Here is a 15,069-nt window from a genome sequence, read left to right as displayed (position 1 = left end):
TAACTTTTTTTCTTTGATTAAAACAAAAATGGTGATTTGTTGTTGCAGACTCGGTTACGGATTCGACTGAAAGGTGGAGGGCCCAGGGACGCAGGAAGCCAAGGAGTCGTCGCACGACTCGAAGGACGAGGCCGGACCGGACGTGGCCACAACCCTGAGCAACTTGTTCTCCGGACTTCCGGCTTTGGCGGGTCCCCAACGCCTCGCCAACTCCCTCAGGCAGAAGTTCGCCAATAACTCCGGTAAGTTCGCGAATTTTCTTCGGCTCCACGATCTCCCTTGGAGTCCACGCGTCTACACGGAGGCTCGTTACGACCGTTGACGAAGTTATGGTGTCCCCTGCACGACCACCGTAATTAATAAACGAGGGTGTCGACGCGCGAGGGACCCCGGTTCACGAATGATCGTTTCACGCAAATAATTAATCTGTTCTGCTACGGAAGACACGACATTTAATGCGTCGAAAAACGTCTTTGACACTGAATATTTGACACACGAAATTTTTAGTGGAACACTGAGATCTACTATTCTCTATTAAAATGGCTACAATTTTTGGTTTTTGTAACAGTATATGGAGAGTTTAGAAAAATTGTTTTGTTTCTGTTTTTTAAATTTGCTTGAAAAAGTGTAGTGTAAAAATATTGTACAGGGTGTTCTGCCACCCCTGGGGGGTTGTTTTAGTGAGGGATTTAGAATTTGTTGATTGAGGCTTCGTTGAAAAGTTATTAACGTTCCACCTGTAGAAGGATAATCTACGAATTGCTGATAGTGGTTCTCACTCACGAAAATGTAAATTTGTCGATATGTCAGTGAGCAGAGTTTCTCAACCTATGTAAATAACATTATATTTTCGTTGAAGAATTTTTTTCTCGAAAATGGGTAGGATTTCGAGGATATGTCTATTGACCAAAAATTATTGTAATTGATCCTTCTAGCTAGGAATAATTTTTTTAGAGAGATTTGAAAATTTTTTTTTTCCCTAAAAAATTTAACGCACCTTGTCGAATTTTTTTCTCGAAAGTGGTTAGGATTTCGAAGGTATGTCTATTGACCAAAAATTATTGTAACTGATCCTTCTAGATAGATATAATTTTTTCAGAACGATTTGAAAATTTTTTTTTTCGCTGAAAAATTTAGGAACATTCTCGAATTTTTTTCTCGAAAGTGGTTAGGATTTCGAGGGTATATGTACTAACCAAAAATGACTATAATTGACCCCTGCAATTGAGAATAATTTTTTTAGAATGATTTGAAATTTTTTAATTTTGACGAAAAATTCCACTGTCGATTTTTCTTAAGAATTCGTTTTTAATTTTTAATAAATTTGTTTGACACGCTACGGAAAACTTGTCTGGAACTTTTTTATAGGTACCTATGAGCTCTACTTACTCCTAAAATTTCATTGAAATATATTCACTATTGTAGGAGTTAGGGTCGTTTGAAAATTGGACCATTTTTATAGAGGTTTTCTCATTTTGCGGGGTCAAGGAACAACTTTTTCAATATTGTTAGAATTTCTACATATTCTTCATCTAAATACGCGTTGTTTGCTTTTTTGAAAATGGAAATCCTTCAATCCGTTCAAAAGTTATGACACTTTCGAGCAACATTTCTGGCCATAAACTATATTTTCGATTAGCAATTTTTTTCTCGAAAGTGGGTAGGATTTCGGGGATATGTCTATACACCAAAAATTATTGTAATTGATCCCCCTAGCTAGAAATAATTTTTTCAGAACGATTTGAAAATTTTTTTTCGTTGAAAAATTTAGACACCATACCCCCTATGAATTTTTCTTAAGAATCAGTTTTTGATTTTTAACAAATTTGTTTGAGGCGCTACAGAAATTTTGTCTAATACTTTTATGTAGGTACCCATGAACTCTACTTACTCCTAAAATTTCATTGAAATATATTCACTATTGTAGGAGTTAGGGTCGTTTGAAAATTCGACCATTTTTATGGAGTTTTTCTCATTTTACGGACTGAATTATCAACTTCTCGAATATTTTTGCAATTTTTACATATTCTAGACTAAAATACGCGTTGTTTGCTTTTTTGAAAATTAAAATCCTTCAATCCGTTCAGGAATTATACAATTTTAAAGATACGCATGAAATTTTGGGGTACCGTTTCTGGCTTCGCATAATATTTTTGATTAGCAATTTTTTTCTCCAAAGTGGGTAGGATTTCGAGGGTATGTCTATTGACCAAAAATGATTGTAATTGATCCCCCTAACTAAAAATAATTTTTTCAGAACGATTTGAAAATTTTTTTTTTCCCTAAAAAATTTAGGCACCTCGTCGAATTTTTTTCTCGAAAATGGATAGGATTTCGGGGGTATGTCTATTCATCAAAAATTATTGTAATAGACCCTCCTAGCTAAAAATAATTTTTTTGGACAGATTCCAAATTTCTATTTTCGTCAAAAAATTTAGGTATCTACGCCCTGTCGATTTTTCTTAAAAGTCAGTTTTTTATTTATAATAATTTTGTTTGACTTCCCACAGAAAACTTTTCTAATACTTTTTGGTAGGTATCTAAGAGCTCTACTTCAGAAAAAAGTGTCATTGAAGTATATTCACTATTATAGGAATTATGGCTGTTTGAAAATTGGACCACTTTTATGGGGTTTTTTCCATTTTTCGGGGTCAAGGAACAACTTTTCCAATATTTTTAGAATTTCTACATATTCTAGACTAAAATACGCGTTGTTTACTTTTTTGAAAATTAAAATCCTTCAATCCGTTCACAAGTTATGACATTTTAAAGATTCGCATGAAATTTTCGGGTAAGGAATTTTTTTCTGAAAAATGCGTAGGATTTCGACGATACGTCTATTCACCAAAAATGTTTGTAATTGATCCCCCTAGCTAAAAATAATTTTTTCAGAACGATTTGAAAATTTTGAAATTTCAGGGGAATCATGAAATCATGGTCAGACATTATAGCTTCAATAAGGAATTTTTTCCTGGAAAATGCGTAGGATTTCGGGGGTATGCCTATTAACCAAAAATGATTCTAATTGCCCCCTGCAGCTAAAAATAATTTTTCCAGGATGATTTGAAATTTTTTAATTCCATGTTCATAATACAGATTATTTTCAAGTTCTTTATAACATTTGCTCAGAATAAAAATTCTTTGTAATAATATCAGAACTTATAACAATTATTTATACAACCTTCCTAAGCAACTATTACATATTTTACTATAAAAAAATTCACATAACCCAGCAGGATGCACATAAATAATGATGCAAAGTGTCAAATTCATATAAGCCTTAAAAGCAAGTCATTTTCAAACACTTAAATTCCCTCATTCTTCCCCAAAATCAACGTAATAATTCTTAATAATTTAATAACACATTCTCAAGCCCTGACTAGTCTGAAGTTTCATCTATCCTCTGTTCAGTCCAGATCACTTAATTCCGGAGAATCTTAATTAACACCATGCCCTCCGAGAATCGGACCCTCAGGCTCGTTTTACCGTGTTTTTGTCTCTCGTGGCGCGACATAGAATAGAAAACATAGGTGTACCGATCGTGGGGGGAGCCTCCACCCGGTGTGTTCGCTTCTAAACCCAAGAAGCAACCTAGGAATCAACCTGCACCGTCGAACAGACGGGAACTTGTCATCGAACGAGGAGATGTCCGCTGGGAGGTTAGCAAAAGGTCGGGTCGGGGTGCAAAGGCAATCGGTAAGCGCCGATCAGGCCGGGTCAGGGCTCCCCTTTCTTTCGAGTTTCTCCCAAAATCAAGATCTTCGCCTGGCGGATACCAGGAGTGCGGTAGCGTACAGGGTGTTCGATATATGCATGTCAAAACTTTAATAGCGGATTCTAGAGACCAAAATAAGACGAAAATCAAGAATACCAATTTTTCAAATACGGCTTCGTTGAGGAGTTATTAACGTTCAAAGTTGCGTCTGTGGAGCGGCGATCTGCGTACAGCTGCGCATGCGCGCGATAGTGGTTCTCTACTTACCGACTTATCGACAGCCCCGCAGTTTTCTGAGCGAGAACCACTATACGGAACTTTAAACGTTAATAACTTTTGAACACGACCTCCATTGAAAAATCGCTATTCTTGATTTTCGTCTCATTTTGGGCCCTAGAATCTCCCGTTGAAATTTTGCCCCGTCATGACTGAACACCCTGTACGATCGAGGCAGTTGAAAATTTAAAAAAAAGACACGTTGACAGTTCGGGAGCTAACCGTGCCAACTCGGTGATTATGTTGTAGGTTATCCCCGGCCTGGCCTGATGCTTGCCGCCCCAATCGCGACGATCTCTTCGTCACGGTCGCTCCCGAGGTTGCACGAAGTGATCGCGTTTAGTTGTTGTTGAGCCTTGAAGAGGGATATCTAAATCGAGCCGCCATGTCGACGACGATACCGATACTCAACATCGAGCTAGGGGAGCTGAAGGAGTTTATCTGGATGAAGCTGCAAGAGCCGAAGGCTCAACGAAAGCTCGTCCTGGTGATCGTCTCGATAGCTCTGCTGCTCGACAACATGCTCTACATGGTGATAGTGCCGATCATACCCGATTATCTGAAATACGTCGGCGCGTTTGGCGAGGAGGAGGAGCAGGAGGCCAACGCCACGGGTCCACCGGCCCACCACGGCCAGGACTCCGCGACTGGCGTGTTGTTCGCGTCCAAGGCGATCGTCCAGCTGATGGTGAACCCGTTCTCGGGCGCTCTGATCGACAGGATCGGCTACGACATACCGATGATGGTAGGGCTGTCGATAATGTTCCTGTCCACTGCAGTGTTCGCCTGTGGCAGGAGTTACGGTGTCCTGTTCTTCGCCAGAAGCCTCCAGGGCGTGGGCTCAGCGTTTGCGGACACCAGTGGCCTGGCCATGATCGCCGATCGCTACACGGAGGAGTCTGAGCGCTCGAAAGCGCTGGGGATCGCGTTGGCGTTCATCAGTTTCGGCTGTTTGGTCGCGCCGCCGTTCGGTGGCGCTCTCTACCAGTTCGCCGGCAAGGAGGTGCCTTTCCTGATCCTCGCGTTCATCAGCCTGGCGGACGGGTTCATGCTCCTGCTGGTGATGAAGCCCCTGAAGGAGCAATTGAAGGAAAGTCGGGGCGATCACACGCCGTCGATACCCATTTGGAGACTCCTGATGGATCCGTACATTGCAGTGTGCGCGGGTGCTTTGATGATGTCGAACGTGGCTCTGGCCTTCCTGGAGCCGACAATATCCCTGTGGATGGAAGACCACATCACGCACGATAACTGGAAGATGGGGATGATCTGGCTACCAGCCTTCTTTCCTCACGTGTTCGGTGTGATGATCACTGTCAAGATGGCTAAGCAGTATCCCCAGCACCAGTGGCTCATGGCTGCTGGAGGTCTAGCTCTGGAGGGCCTCTGCTGCTTCATTATACCCTTCTGCACGTCCTACAAAGTCCTCATGATCCCATTGTGCGGAATCTGCTTTGGCATCGCTCTCATCGACACTGCTCTGCTGCCTACGCTGGGCTACCTGGTGGACGTGAGGTACGTGTCGGTCTACGGGAGCATCTACGCCATAGCTGACATCTCTTACAGCGTGGCGTACGCGGTGGGGCCCATAATAGCCGGAGGGGTCGTCGAAGCAATCGGTTTTACCGCTCTGAACATCGGGATAGCCTTCTCCAACCTGCTCTACGCCCCAGTGCTGATGTATCTGAAGCACATTTACGATTTCAAGCCCTTCCAGTGCGAGGCTGACGTCCTCATGCAGGACCCTCCAGACAAAGAGTACCAAACGTACGTCCTCCAGGAGCAGAGGCCGCTTTCTGGCGAGATTGGCAACCACCTCAACCAGACTCGCATGGAGACTAACATAGATCAAGGGTACGAGCAGAATTATCAAGGCCAGGGCTACGAGCAGCCCGGATACGCTCAGAACATCAATGCCCCAGGGTACAACCAAGCTGGGGGCTACGAGCAACCACCCATGTACGACCAACCGGCCAACTATAGCCAACAACAAGGCCAGGGTTACGCTCAGCAGAGACCTTACGGCCAGGAACAACAAGCTAGCGACGCCAACCCGTTCAGAAGACCACCACCGCCACCTGCCGTCGATCAGAGACCAGCTGGCGACAGCAACCCCTTCAGACAAGGAATGTACTAATGCAGATTATGAAACTGCGATAAGGTACTCGATGGCGAGTATCACAGAACAGTCTTCGAGACAAGCTTCCAGTTAATAAGAAAACGAACGCGCGATGGCCGATCTCTGGCGACTGCAGCGTCCTCTCGAGTCACTTTCGCGTGAACAGTGCGTCCATCTTGTGATCCGAAACTGTCGAACGAGACTTCCAGAACGATTACTTCGATACTCCAGGGACTCGAAAGTACGCGTTGGTATTGGTTTCAGTGGGTAGTGTCCGGATACGTCGTAGATATTTTAGTGTTCGATGTTCGGGGAGGAAGACAAAATGGAGGGACAGAGGCAGCGTTGAGTGCCGTGTTCGACCGTTCGATGCATGCATTCTGCGAATATTGGCTAATTAAACGGCAGTTTTCGAATTTTACATATCATTATTACGGTGTTTAGTAATCGAAATTGTTTTTTTCTCGCTTCTCCCATTGCTAACAAAGACAAACCGAGACGGAATGGACAGTAGAAGAGAAAGAGCTAGCGCAGACCAGTTTCGAACAGTTCAAGAATTTTATTTTATAGAAAAAGAATCGGAAATCTTTTCTTTTTATGAAACATACGTCTTCTGTGAATATTAATAACTCGTTTGGGAATGAAATGGCTGATTAGTGAATGTTTCGAGAAAAATGGCGGGAAATTTGAATTGCAGAACATGGCCATTACATTTGCAACATCCTAATTGGTATTGAAATTTCGTATAATTTTAAAGTATATTGTATTTTCGAAATGATGCGACACTCGATGAGTCAGGATGAAAGTGACCAATTTGCACAACGCGTCGGAAAGATGAAATAATATGCACAAAAATAGGGACAGGAAAAAAATAAACGTCCTTAGATGTTTATGGAAAAATAAGTATCGGTGTGATGGATAATTATTCGCACGTTGTGGGTGAGACTTCAAGGGGTATTCTGATGGAAAAACAGAGGCATATTTGGAATTTTATTAAAGGACAACCATAAAAGATTTTAGTTTAAAACTTTGCATTGTTGTTTATGTGTATCTTGTCAAGTTACGTGAATTTTTTCATGCAAAAATACGGCATAGGAAAGGAATTACCTAACAACACTGTATTTTCGAAATAATTCTAATCCAAACCACTCCAAACCATTCCAAACCATTCCAAACATTCAAAATTTCACTTTAAAATTGTGCACTGTTATTTAGATGTAATTCTCCGAAGTAATTTTCGGAGAATTTTCGAAGTAATTCTAATTCAAACCATTTCAAACCAAAGCTTTTACTGAATATCCTGAAAACCATAAAATTTCCAAGTAATATAATTTCACTTTAAAATTGTGCACTATTATTTAGATGTAATTCGAAGGAATTCTAATTTAAACCACTCCAAACCATTTCAAACCATTTCAAACCAAAGCTTTTACTGAATATCCTGAAAACCATAAAATTTCCAAGTAATATAATTTCACTTTAAAATTCTGCACTATTATTTAGATGTAATTCGAAGGAATTCTAATTCAAACCATTTCGAACCACTCCAAACCATTTCAAATCAAAGCTTTTACTGAATATCCTAAAAACCATAACATTTCCAAGTAATATAATTTCACTTTAAAATTCTGCACTCTTATTTAGAGGTAATTCGAAGTGATTTTAATTCAAACCATTTCGAACCACTCCAAACCAGTTCAAACCATTTCAAACCGAAGATTTTACCGAATATCCTAAAAACCATAAAATTCCAAGTAATATAATTTCACTTTAAAATTGTGCACTATTATTTAGATGTAATTCGAAGGAATTTTAATTCAAACCATTTCGAACCACTTCGAATCAGTTCAAACCATTTCAAACCAAAGCTTTTACCGAATATCCTAAAAACCATAAAATTTCCAAGTAATATAATTTCACTTTAAAATTGTGCACTATTATTTAGATGTAATTCGAAGGAATTTTAATTCAAACCATTTCAAACCACTCCAAACCAGTTCAAACCATTTCAAACCAAAGCTTTTACTGAATATCCTAAAAACCATAAAATTTCCAAATAATATAATTTCACTTTAAAATTGTGCACTATTATTTAGATGTAATTCGAAGTAATTCTAATTCAAACCACTTCGAACCACTCCAAAGCAGTTCAAACCATTTCAAACCGAAGATTTTACCGAATATCCTAAAAACCATAAAATTTCCAAGTAATATAATTTCACTTTAAAATTCTGCACTATTATTTAGATGTAATTCTAATTCAAACCATTTCGAACCACTCCGAACCAGTTCAAACCATTTCAAACCAAAGCTTTTACTGAATATCCTAAAAACCATAAAATTTCCAAGTAATATAATTTCACTTTAAAATTCTGCACTATTATTTAGATGTAATTCGAAGTAATTCTAATTCAAACCATTTCAAACCACTCCGAACCAGTTCAAACCATTTCAAACCAAAGCTTTTACCGAATATCCTGAAAACCATAAAATTCCAAGTAATATAATTTCACTTTAAATTTGTGCACTATTATTTAGATGTAATTCGAAGGAATTTTAATTCAAACCATTTCAAACCACTCCAAATCAGTTCAAACCATTTCAAACCAAAGCTTTTACCGAATATCCTGAAATCCATAAAATTTCCAAGTAATATAATTTCACTTTAAAATTCTGCACTATTATTTAGATGTAATTCTAATTCAAACCATTTCGAACCACTTCAAACCAGTTCAAACCATTTCAAACCAAAGCTTTTACCGACTATCCTAAAAATCATAAAATTTCCAAGTAATATAATCCCACTATTTCCAACAATCCAAGCACGAAATTTGGCAAATAAATTTTCAAAACTGTGTTTTAAGAAAATTGTTACAAAAAAGAAAAATTTTACGTTCGAATACCCCTTTTGAAGAGAATAATCGCGACGGAGGCTTCACCTCAGCAAGAACCTTCGTTCGCGAATGGGCACCAGCAAATTTTTTGTTCTTATCGATTATGTTTGCATTGAGTTCGCTGAACCGAAATATCATATCATTAGTTAAGGCGACAAGAACTTAGCTTCGAAGCTTTCTTGTAGGTAGCTGTATAGACAAGAAGAATCTCTGCCTCAGAAATGGTGTAACGATATGGACGATGTAGGCGAAATGTTGCTAAATTTCATCCCCTATTGTTAATAAACAAACACTACGTTCCCTGGTAACCCAAAATTAAAAATTCAAACGCAAGACACAGAAAAAATTAAACGTTCAACGCCAGTTGAAGTTAGCAATCATCGAATGTTGGCAATTTTATACAGTTTCATATTTATAATTTAAACAAATACGAAATTAATTATTCTTAACGCGAAATAATGCTCTTCGTAAATAAAAAAAGTAGAGAAAATATTAAATAGGATCGCCAATAGATCTTGGTCGTTATTCGTTATTATTATTCACGAATAACGAATAAAATCTATTTATTCGCGACCAAAGAATAAATTGATTTTATTTGTCTTTCGAAATAATTTTTCTCGACCAGTAAAAGAATTCTTTTTGTGATTTCTGTTCGATTTCATACAGTTTCATATTTATGATTTACACAAATACGAAATTAACTATTCTTAACGCGAAATAATGCTCTTCGTAAATAAAAAAAGAAGAGAAAATATTAAATAGGATCGCCAATAGATCTTGGTCGTTATTCGTTATTATTATTCACGAATAACGAATAAAATCGATTTATTCGCGACCAAAGAATAAATTGATTTTATTTTTCTCCCGAAATAATTTTTCCCAACCAATAAAAGAATTCTTTTTGTGATTTTTGTTCGATTTCATACAGTTTCATATTTATAATTTAAACAAATACGAAATTAACTATTCTTAACGCGAAATAATGCTCTTCGTCGATAAAAAAAGTAGAGAAAATATTAAATAGGATCGCCAATAGATCTTGGTCGTTATTCGTTATTATTATTCACGAATAACGAATAAAATCGATTCATTCGCGACCAAAGAATAAATTGATTTTATTTGTCTTTCGAAATAATTTTTTTCGACCAGCAAAAGAATTCTTTTTCTGATTTTTGTTCGATTTCATACAGTTTCATATTTATGATTTAAACAAATACGAAATTAACTATTCTTAACGCGAAATAATGCCCTTCGTAAATAAAAAAAGAAGAGAAAATATTAAATAGGATCGCCAATAGATCTTGGTCGTTATTCGTTATTATTATTCACGAATAACGAATAAAGTCGATTTATTCGCGACCAAAGAATAAATCGATTTTATTTGTCTCCCGAAATAATTTTTCTCGACCAGCAAAAGAATTCTTTTTGTGATTTTTTGACAAATTGGGGTTAAATTCTTCGCTATGGACGGACCACTGTGCATCGTAGAGTGATTAGGCGAGCACGTTAGGCATATCTTTACACCATAGACGACGCAGATACTGCTTCTTCATAGCGGATAAGAAAATTCTATACATATGTATCATCCGCGACGGTAATTTCATTTAAACGAGCTGGCCTCTACGAATAAACATCTTAACGAATAACAAAATGGCGACGCGTAACTTGCCGATGGTTATCGTAAAAAGAAAGTTAAATATATCGAGGATCGTTTAAGAATAATATTCGAAGATGGAACGAGGAGACTTTTGCTTGATCACTGAATGAGTTGTATTGTATATATGTTGCAATTACTATAACCGTGATACAACAAACGACAATGGTGAATGGATGCACATTTCGTTGGTTATTTTTTGAAAATTATTTACGAAAGCAAAACGTTATTTCGAGATCCATAGATCGTTGAATTGTTTATTTTATAGAATTTACACGTTCGTTGGGACGTTTTAATTATACAATACTGTCTCGTATTGCCAATGTACAACGAAATGTTGTTTATTTCCGATATAGTATATTATTTGAAATATAAGAGATTTTTATTCATACAAACCAGAAATAACGGAGGTATTTAGGTGTTCCCATTTAAAGGCTCCACCCTGTATAATATTATATCCCATTATGTGTATATAGCATATATAATATTATATATAGCGCATATATATAAACGATATGTTATAAAGATTCTATACGTACAATTATACAGGGTGTTCAACCCTGGGGAAAATTTTAATGGGAGGTTCTAGAGACCAAAATAAGACGAAAATTAAGAATATCGATTTTTTGACAGAGGCTTCGTTAAAAAGTTATTAAAAAATTAAATTTAAAAAATTTCAAATCGTTCTGGAAAAATTATTTTCGGTTGAAGGGGGTAATTACTATCATTTTTGGTCATTAGACATACCTTCGAAATCCTGCCCAGTTTCGAGAAAAAAATTAATTACTGAAAATATAATGTCTGATCATGAATGAATGATTCTCCTGAAATTTCGTGTGTTTCAAATCGTTCTAAAAAAATTATTTTCGGTTACAAGAGACGATTATAATCATTTTTGGTCATTAGACATAACCCAAAAATCCTACGCATTTTCGAGAAAAAAATTCCTAATCAAAAATGTAATTTATGGCCAGAAATGTTGCTCGAAAGTGTCATAACTTCTGAACGGATTGAAGGATTTCCATTTTCAAAAAAGCAAACAACGCGTATTTAGATGAAGAATACGTATAAATCGCAAAAATATTCTAAAAATTGATCCTTCACCCCGAAAAATTAGAAAAACCCTATAAAAATGGTCCAATTTTCAAACAGCCATAACTCCTATAATTGTGAATATATTTCAATGAAACTTTTTTCTGAAGTAGAGCTCATGGGTACCTACAAATAAGTATTAGACAATATTCCCGTACATCGTCGAATAAATTTATTATAAATTAAAAACGAATTTTTAAGAAAAATCGACAGGGGGTAGGTGCCTAAATTTTTCAACGTAAAAAAAAATTTCAAATCTTTCTGGAAAAATTATTTTTGATTGCAGGGACTAATTATAATCATTTTTGGTCATTAGACATATCCTCGAAATCCTGCCCAGTTTTGAGAAAAAAATTCGTTAACGAAAATATAATGTCTGATCATGAATGAATGATTCTCCTGAAATTTCGTGTGTTTCAAATCGTTCTAAAAAAATTATTTTCGGCTACAAGAGACGATCGTAATCATTTTTGGTCATTACACATAACCCAAAAATCCTACGCACTTTCGAGAAAAAAATTCCTAATCAAAAATGTAATTTATCGCCAGAAATATTGCTCGAAAGTGTCATAACTTCTGAACGGATTGAAGGATTTCCATTTTCAAAAAAGCAAACAACGCGTATTTAGATGAAGAATACGTAGAAATCGCAAAAATATTCTAAAAATTGATCCTTCACCCCGAAAAATTAGAAAAACCCTATAAAAATGGTTCAATTTTCAAACAGCCATAACTCCAGCAATAGTGAATATATTTCAATGAAATTTTAGAAGTATGTAGAGTTCATAGGCACCTATAAAAAAGTTCCAGACAAGTTTTTCGTAGTGTGTCAAACAAACTTATTAAAAATTAAAAACAAATTTTTATGAAAAATCGTTGCCTAAATTTTTCGGCGTAAAAAGAAAATTTCAAATCCTTCTGAAAAAATTATTTCTAGCTAAGGAGATTAATTGCAATAATTTTTGGTCAATAGACATACCCCCGAAATCCTACGCACTTTTGAGAAAAAAATTTCTAATCAAAAATGTAATTTATGGCCAGAAATATTGCTCGAAAGTGTCATAACTTCTGAACCGATTGAAGGATTTCCATTTTCAAAAAAGCAAACAACGCGTATTTAGATGAAGAATATGTAGAAATTCTAACAATATTGAAAAAGTTGTTCCTTGACACTGTAAAATGAGAAAAACCCTATAAAAATGGTCCAATTTTCAAACAGCCATAACTCCTGCAATAGTGAATATATTTCAATGAAATTTTAGGAGTAAGTAGAGCTCATAGGCACCTATAAAAAAGTTCCAGACAAATTTTCCGTAGCGTGTCAAACAAATTTATTAAAAATTAAAAACGAATTTTAATGAAAAATCGTTGCCTAAATTTTTCGGTGTAAAAAGAAAATTTCAAATCCTTCTGAAAAAATTATTTCTAGCTAGGGAGATTAATTGCAATAATTTTTGGTCAATAGACATACCCCCGAAATCCTGCGCATTTTCGAGAAAAAAATTCATTACTGAATATATAACGTCTGACCATAACTGTCTACCCTGAGAAAAAAAAAATTTCAAATCGTTCTAAAAAAATTATTTTCAATTTCAGGGGTCAATTGCAATCATTTTCGGTCATTACACATACCCCCGAAATCCTGCGCATTTTCGAGAAAAAAAATACAATACGTGTGGAACTTTAAACGTTAATAACTTTTTAACGAAGCCTCCATCAACAAATTACTATTCTTAATTTTCGTCGTATTTTGGCCTCTAGAATCTCCCATTAAAATTTTTCCCAGGGTTGAACACCCTGTATATGAAGGGTGTTCGTTTGAAAAGTTACAACAGATCCTATTTATTTTTCAATTTATCAACCGTTTTCGAGGTCGTGAGGTCAACTTTGTTTACGTTTGGAAGAAACAACGTTGTCCTTGGAGTAACCTTGAACAGTCTGTTCCCAGTGTTTCAAACGAACGACCTGTATAAAATTCGAAGAGAAAACTATTCCTTTGCGATTGTCCCATCGGGATCAAGAGATAACTATCGAGCAAGACGTTGCATGTACCTGTATCGCAAATTGTATCACAATTCTATATACATACACCTATATACCTGTAATCGCGTAAATAAATACTCGTAGCTTCTTTCGTGTATTGTAAATACGTTGAAGAAAAATGGTACACGGCGACCACTCTCTCCTTTTTCACACGAGGGACCTGCGTGCATACAGGGTGTCCCATTAAAAATCATCCCCTTCGTAATCCTTCGATGATTTTTCGAAGAAAATCCATTTGGTAGCCTATTGATTTTAAATACCGAATAACCGTTCGAAAAATTTCATTCAACGATACGGAAGGTGGTTATTTTTATCGGGACACCGTGTATACTGCCTACATGTAACATAATACCGTCACACGAACGAATTAGAAAGAGAAGGAACTAACGGATTACCTGTTCGAGTAGACGTTTAGGTTCCTCGCGATATTTTTCTCCCATTTCGCGCGTCCTCGTTGAATTCAAAGGAGAGAAAAACAACATGGCGGACCTATCGACGGTTTCAAATGGACGCGTTGCGATCGATGCAAGAGAATAAACAAATTATTCTCGAGAATCATTCAATTTCGGACATTTTTGACTCCCAAAAGTTTCTACTCGACATTTATTCAAATTTCGAACGTTTCGATGCGAATATGAATTGTTCCCGCCTCGTGACGATTAAAAACAAAACAACGGCCATTCGTTTGATAGCTAGAATTCTAACCTCTTGAAAATCTTTGCTTTCTTCAGATTTATTCAAATTTCGAACGTTTCGATGTATAATTTGAATTGTTTCTGCCTCGTGACGATTAAAAAGAAAACAATGGCGACTCGTTTGATCGCTAAAATTCTAACCTCTTGAAAATCTTTGCTTTCTTCACATTTATTCAAATTTCGAACGTTTGGAAGTGAAATTTGAATTGTTTCTGCCTCGTGACGATTAAAAACAAAACAATGGCGATTCGTTTGATGGCTAAAATTCTAACCTCTTAAAAATCTTTGCGTTCTTCAGATTTATTCAAATTTCGAACGTTTCGATGTGAAATTTGAATTGTTTCTGCCCTTGCGTCGATTAAAAAGAAAACAATGGCGATTCGTTCGATCGCTATAATTCTAACCTCTTGAAAATCTTTGCATTCTTCAGATTTATTCAAATTTTGAACGATTCGATGTGAAATTTGAATTGTTTCTGCCCTTGAGGCGATTAAAAAGAAAACAATGGCGATTCGTTTGATCCCTAAAATTCTAACCTCTTGAAAATCTTTGCTTTCTTCAGATTTATTCAAATTTCGAAC

General features: G+C 36.5%; 2 protein-coding genes across 5 annotated transcripts in view; one reads left to right on the top strand and one right to left on the bottom strand.

The window, feature by feature from the left end:
• The window catches only part of LOC143349522 (uncharacterized), a 228,747-nt gene that overhangs the window by 67,190 nt on the left and 146,488 nt on the right, over window positions 1-15,069 (bottom strand). The gene's annotated exons all lie outside the window — the stretch shown is intronic.
• Window positions 102-8,127, top strand: Vacht (Vesicular acetylcholine transporter). 3 transcript variants are annotated; one of them, XR_013080932.1, is made up of 3 exons: window positions 102-242; window positions 4,241-7,363; window positions 7,627-8,127. XR_013080932.1 is itself a non-coding variant. In XM_076780841.1 (2 exons), the coding sequence occupies exon 2, from the start codon at window positions 4,377-4,379 to the stop codon at window positions 6,126-6,128; it is 1,752 nt and encodes a 583-aa protein (XP_076636956.1). In that variant the 5' UTR covers window positions 102-242; window positions 4,241-4,376; the 3' UTR covers window positions 6,129-7,409. The 3 variants fall into 3 exon arrangements, 1 of the variants encoding a protein (XP_076636956.1); XR_013080933.1 differs by lacking the exon at window positions 7,627-8,127 and adding an exon at window positions 7,486-7,572; XM_076780841.1 differs by lacking the exon at window positions 7,627-8,127 and having other exon boundaries at window positions 4,241-7,409.

This window comes from Colletes latitarsis, chromosome 13, assembly GCF_051014445.1.
Source record: "Colletes latitarsis isolate SP2378_abdomen chromosome 13, iyColLati1, whole genome shotgun sequence".
In the NCBI taxonomy this organism is placed as follows: domain Eukaryota; kingdom Metazoa; phylum Arthropoda; class Insecta; order Hymenoptera; family Colletidae; genus Colletes; species Colletes latitarsis.
Note: the sequence above shows the minus strand (reverse complement) of the source record. Positions and strands in the feature narration are given on the sequence as shown.